Source organism: Cynoglossus semilaevis, chromosome 14, assembly GCF_000523025.1.
Source record: "Cynoglossus semilaevis isolate Cse_v1.0 chromosome 14, Cse_v1.0, whole genome shotgun sequence".
NCBI lineage: Eukaryota > Metazoa > Chordata > Actinopteri > Pleuronectiformes > Cynoglossidae > Cynoglossus > Cynoglossus semilaevis.
This window is the reverse complement of record NC_024320.1, coordinates 13,083,729-13,089,806: the sequence shown is the minus strand read 5'-3', so window position 1 is coordinate 13,089,806 and position 6,078 is coordinate 13,083,729. Positions and strand designations below refer to the sequence as shown.

Genomic DNA, 6,078 nt, shown 5'->3' with positions numbered 1-6,078 from the left:
ACTATTAATGTGTCCATCCTCCTGAGACGGCAGCCATCGTCTTCACATCTGTACCAGTAGAAGAGGACGTCACGTGTAATAGTTTCAAAAGGTGCTTCATTTTTATAACCGGAGATGTTTGGATGTCTCTCAACATTTGGTTTGGTTTTTTCATTATATCTATGTCAAGCCTTGAGTAGCCTTGTGCAGTCCTGAAAAATTAAAATACAGATTTGTAAAAGAACTCTTTAGGATCATCAGCTGTCGTTTAAGCTTGCAATAAGTATTGATTGTTCCAAAACAACCCCCAGGAAAGACCAGAAAAATGAAAGAAATGTCACTGTTGTGTAGAATTCTGTAGAAGAAAATTACAGAATGAAACTGCCAATGGAGTTTGAATCTCAGCTTGTGGGTCCCTGAACTGTTGCTGGAAGACAAACTGGCTCCAAGATCTCATTCTGAAACAGTTAATCAGAATTAGGGCAAATAAAACCCATTCTTTACACAATGTGTCACTGGAGACGATACAGCGATTTACCAATACGACCCAGAGAGCGAAGCTAACAATGAGGGGCCTACCAAGTAGTTGGCGTTGGAAGCAAAAATGTCAGCTCAAAAAGTTACGGCCACAGGTTTTTGGTAATCAGAATAAATAATCCCAATCAACTTTCTTGAAGGACAGAGATACATAAATGAAGGACTTCTCCCACAGCCTGACTGTTTGACATACGACACTTGAGCTTTGTTGAAAAATCCTTGCACATCCTCCCTACAGCTCTGACCTCTGTCAGTCTGACCTGGTGCAGAAGACATCATTCAGAATTCTACAGTGAAGGGAGTCTCAGATGGAAACACGGACGGAGTGGACATCGAGAAATAGCTTCAGTGCTTTCATAGCTTCTTTTTTTTTTATTTGTCTCGTATTGTATTTGACTTTCCATGTACACCTTATTTGCTTTTGTTGTGTACAGACTCCTACACACGTCAGTTTGTGATACGTCGATGCATATCCTTTAGCAAACACACACTGAGTGATGCTCTAAAATTCCCAGGATGACAGGGCTGGAAAAACAGCATCTAGAAGGAGTTATTTATTCAGCTTCCCGTCCCACGCTTCATTTCGCACAACAACTGCCCATAGTTTGGACAGCAGCCAGAGTTGTGTCTTTTAAGTCAAAGAAATGCTACAGGTTTCCTGCTGGGAAGATTAGCAACATGTTTTCAGTGACTCTAAAGTGGAAAAACTTCCTGATAAAAAATACAAGTATGAGACCAAAGGGCAGAAATGAGCAGGGATGTGGTGAAAAAGGGGAACTTTAGATTTCTTCAAGTGTCACCATGGTGGATTTCTCTCAACTCATTTCACACACATACAGACAATGATCCTGTCTTTTCACATTTTAGTTGTAAAGACATCTAACAAACACCAGGCTTAAAGTGCACAACAAACATTCTTCATCCATGAAGGAAGGAATAAAATGACAACAAAGTTGAATTAAACATGAAGGTGATCGTTTGTGTTTGTTTTAATGTCTGGTCCAATATTAGAGGAATCCCATCCCTAATATTACTGTCACCACATCACTAGATCCAAACCTATTTATGCAGGATAAAATAAGCTGTATAAATGATTAATCAGGGATTATTATGTAAAGAGTCAGATTAATGGCCACATGTACAGAGATGGTGATCACCTCAATGATTAGACAAATGTAAGAAGGAATACAATGTGGAGAGAGGAAAAAATGTGGAGGACAAAAGGAGAACTGAAAGTACGGATGTTCCTCAGGAACAGAGTGTGCAGAACAGACACGGAGACTGTCAATTTTGTGTTTTCTCTTTTTCATCAGTGACTCAGTCTTTTACAATAACAAAACGTCCTGGTTGAAACTCTTCAATCTATAATCGGCAACAATGAAAACACAACGATCTGCAGAGCTCTCATACAATGCAGAAGGTGATATTTCTTCTCTGCCTCCCTCCCTCCCTCCCTGCTCCTTTAACTGAGTTGCTATGGTAACGTCTCCTTCAGAGAGGCCATTTTATTTTCAGGCTAACAGCATTGTCTCCTTTGATTTGCAGGAGTTCATGTTTGGAGCTACAATCCAAAGTCGAAGACTGCCTTCATTAGCAGATACCTCTGATCATCAAGTCAGCTGTCATTTTTTATTTAAAAAAACAAAACAAAAAAACTAAATATTTGCATGTGAAAGGAATTTAAATAATAACAAAAAATGTATATATTAAATGTATAAATAAAATGTTTAGCCAAAAACACTACAAAAATAAAAAAAGGACATGACAAGGTTTTTATTTGATCAAGAAAAAACACCATCACTTGATGAAGTCTTAAAGAAGGACATGTAAAGTTGAATTTGTATTTTCCATGAAAAATGTTTTTTTTTAGTCTGCATTACCAACCTGTTCAGCAAAACCTTTAGAGATAGCATGAAATATCACTAAACATTGGTTTAAAGCAGCTAAACATCAGTGAAATGACTACAAATTAGACAAAATAATTTAAAACCTCAAAGTCAAAGCCACCTTCATTGTCAAATATGCCATACATACAGGACTATGGCACAACTTCAGTCCTCTCTGACCTACGGTGCAAAATGGCAAGAATATAATAAAGAACAAGAAGAGAAACCTGCCAAGAATCATGATAAATACAGCAGAAAGTTAAAACTTTGACAAAAGGTAAATATTTAGTTAAACTATAGCATCTCTCTATATTGATATACTGTTGTGAGATGTTCTCAAATGGATGGTGGATGGATAACAAATCATGTTTGTTTTATTTTACTTCATAAATGTTCTGAAACACGGAGAAGGTTTAAAAAAAAAAACTTGAACTGACAACTCCTAAGGTGTTTTTTAATTTTTATAAATAAATCAGATTTACTGATCTGATCTGATTACTTTGCTGTTATTAGGTTACTAAGAGTTGTCTTTTATTACAACTCCATACTCCTGACTTCATGTTCTCTTATTGGCCTCAAAGTCTCAATGAAACTCTATAAAATTGTAATTTTTTAAAACGGCGATAACTGATTATAAATATCAAACAGAGTCGGTGACTGGCTGACTCCAGAGCTGACTCCAGAGCTAACTCCAGAGCTAACTCCAGAGCTAACTCCAGAGCTGACTGTGTGAAAGGAAACACTCAGTCAGCTGTTTTTCACCAAGGCCTCAAAATGGCCCTTTAATTAAAAGAAAGAGCTAATGAACACACCTGGGAGTGTGTTTAGCAGCTAATGCTGCTCGCTGTGAGTCGGTGGGCTCCATCCTCTGGCCTTTTCAAAGCAGCTCTGATTGGAACACCGCTGTGCCAGCTCTGAGTCAGGACCAGCAGCAACACACAACAACAGAGGCAGCAGCAGCAGCAGCAGCAGCAGCAGCATCAGCAGCAGCTGTGATACCTCCTTGTTAAAGATACAACACTTCAGGCTTCACAGAGAGGCTCTGACATCACCACCGCTCATGGACATGATGAAGGTTCCATGCTTTTCTACTTGGTTCCACAAGGTAATTTCCTTTTCAATGCAAAACACTCATACGATCAAGGTTTCAAATAAGAGACACTTCAACTTTCAACGTGAGGAAGTGAATGAGTCTTACCTACAAAGGCTGTGTGGTTTCATTGTAGTTAAAGTCCAGTAAAGAATTTAAAGAACGTTTGATTTTGTTCACTGTGAAGACATTTGAAATGTCCACGGTTTCTGTTGCTGTCCTTCTCTTCTGGTACTCAGTCCTTCAGAGAAAACTAGTATAAAGCACGGCTTGTTAGGACAGTGTGACCTTGATTTTTGGTGACTAGTTAAAGGTTACCAAATAATCTAAGGATCCAAAGTCAGTCTGCATGAATTCCAACCACTATACCTACGTTTTCTAAATTACCCAAATTAAATTTTAGATCTTGGATGTTGAATATTTGTTATTCTTTAATTCCAAATCAACCTTAATTAATGCTTACACACTTAAATGTTTGCCCAAAGGTAATGTTTTTTTCTCTCTTCATTCTTCCTGCACCTTCCTGCACCAACAAGTGTCTGACTGAATCAAAGGCAGACCCCCAGCCCCAAACCCTAAACAAAGACTGATTCTCCCTGAATCTCTGAGTGCCTCCTGTCTGGAATACAGTAATCCTGGGGTCTGTATGCCGCAGTGTGAGCATGTATTTGAATACATTAACAAGTTCATCACGGCGGCGGCAGCGGCAGCATTTAATTAGATAATGTGTCGGAAAACAAAGTCTAGATCAATCAGAGGTTTGTTCAGGTCTATGCCAAGTGTCAAACTGATAATTCTGTGCTAAACAACTGACAGTTGAAATGACAGTTGAACTCGGCAAAGGAATGAACAGCAGGAAGCTGTGAAAGTTCCAAGAAGAAAGAGTTTTCTTAACATGGGAAATAGCAGGAACAGGAACTACAAACGGAACAATTCACCACATGTAATCCCAGTGTAGAGGTTAGAACCACAAGCTCCAGGGCAGTACCACAAAGGATGGGCATTCCCCCATTCCTATTCAGAGATGTCATCACAGAAACTAGAAACTAGGGATGGTACCAACAGCTGTGGGGGCAGAAACACACACACAAACACACACACACACACACACACACACTCCCCTGGTGTGCAGCTGTATAATGTGTCACAGTACCTTCCAAAAGTTGTCGACTTTGCCGTAGACCAGAGACTGGTTCTGCCTCTTGATGTCGTCAATGTGCCTGATGTCACTAGCGTTCAGGTGCTGCTCCACCACGAAGCCCAGGAAGCTGTTGTCTGGAGTGTGAGCTGTGGCATACAACAACAAAATATATTATGAATAATAGTTCATACTGATCAGAGACATCCTCCTCTCTCCTCTGTGTGATCTTAACATACGTGATAATAATTCACTGCTGCTCAGCATGGACTCAGGACCAGACTGGTTGTTGTTTTGATATTTGTTACTTTTGAGGTTGGCTGTAAGAGTGTGTGTGTGTGTGTGTGTGTGTGTGGAGCACAGAGTGAGCTGGCAGCAGGTTAGCTCACTGCCATCTGCTGTGTAAAACTAACATGAGGACAAGGCTCCAGAGTGAGGGAGTGTCAGACAGACTGACTAATAAATCTCATTTAATATTGAGAAGACAGCAGTTTGAGCACAGCTCGTCGTCATCCCGTCCTCAGTGAAGGATGCAGATGGTCAGGGAGCACTGTGGGATTCTTCTCCTCACGGGACCTGCTGCTGCTGCCACTGTGGTCAGACCACAGTGTTGTTACTACAGCAGCTGATTGAGGTCAGTGAGCCGAGCACAGAGCATTAAAAAAACCAAAAAACTATCATGGCATTGTTTCAGCCTCAGAGCTGCAGGTGAAGCAGGAAGAAAACAAAACTCTTTAGCTGGAACAGGACACAGACGCAGCTGAGGTTTTCTCATTTGAAAGACATCAAATCAGGAAAGCATTTTTCTACCACTGTTACAAGGACACTGTACAATCTTTCAACACTTTTCTAAATAAGTTGGCTAGGTGTTAGCAAGTACCAAGAAATAAAGCTATTGCTTTATCTGGCTGTAGATCAGTAGATAGTGCAGTTGTTGTGGGTTTGATTCCAGGTGTAGCAGATCATACACAACCCTGAACTCAACATAATTTGGGCCACAATGTTAAATCTCAACAAGTGTGAAATATAATTTCTGTGAATTATTTTATCTGTTTTTTTCTGTTAGCCTTTGTCTCGCCAGCTTTGCTCAAGCTTTGTTAAAACTACATTTAAGTTTATTATTTTTATTTTTGCACCTTTGTTAAACGTCCATTTGGCATCGACGTGTTGAAACATGGACTCACAGATCACTACTCCAATGCTAAAGTCAGGCTGTACTTCTTTCTTTTTTTACCAAGTGTGAACTGTGTGCAGGGAGTTGTCTCCACTGAGACTGAACAACTCAGTCAAACAAAGAACAGACAATGGTTGAGTGAATCACTCTGGCACACAAGCAACTGGTTCTAAGCCAAAGGTTATTACTGGTTATCTTATTGTTCACATCTCACCCCCTCCCCCCCCCCCCCCCCCCCCCCAATCCCCCCAACCTCAACCCCACCTCCAACACC

At 40.2% G+C, this 6,078-nt stretch overlaps 1 protein-coding gene across 1 annotated transcript in view; it reads right to left on the bottom strand.

Moving 5' to 3' along the window:
- Window positions 1-6,078, bottom strand: part of mgat5 (alpha-1,6-mannosylglycoprotein 6-beta-N-acetylglucosaminyltransferase) — a 44,997-nt gene that overhangs the window by 8,329 nt on the left and 30,590 nt on the right. Inside the window, exon 11 of the mRNA XM_008325203.3 lies at window positions 4,646-4,779. Within this exon, the coding sequence (XP_008323425.1) occupies window positions 4,646-4,779 (134 nt within the window). The remainder of the gene's footprint in view (window positions 1-4,645; window positions 4,780-6,078) is intronic.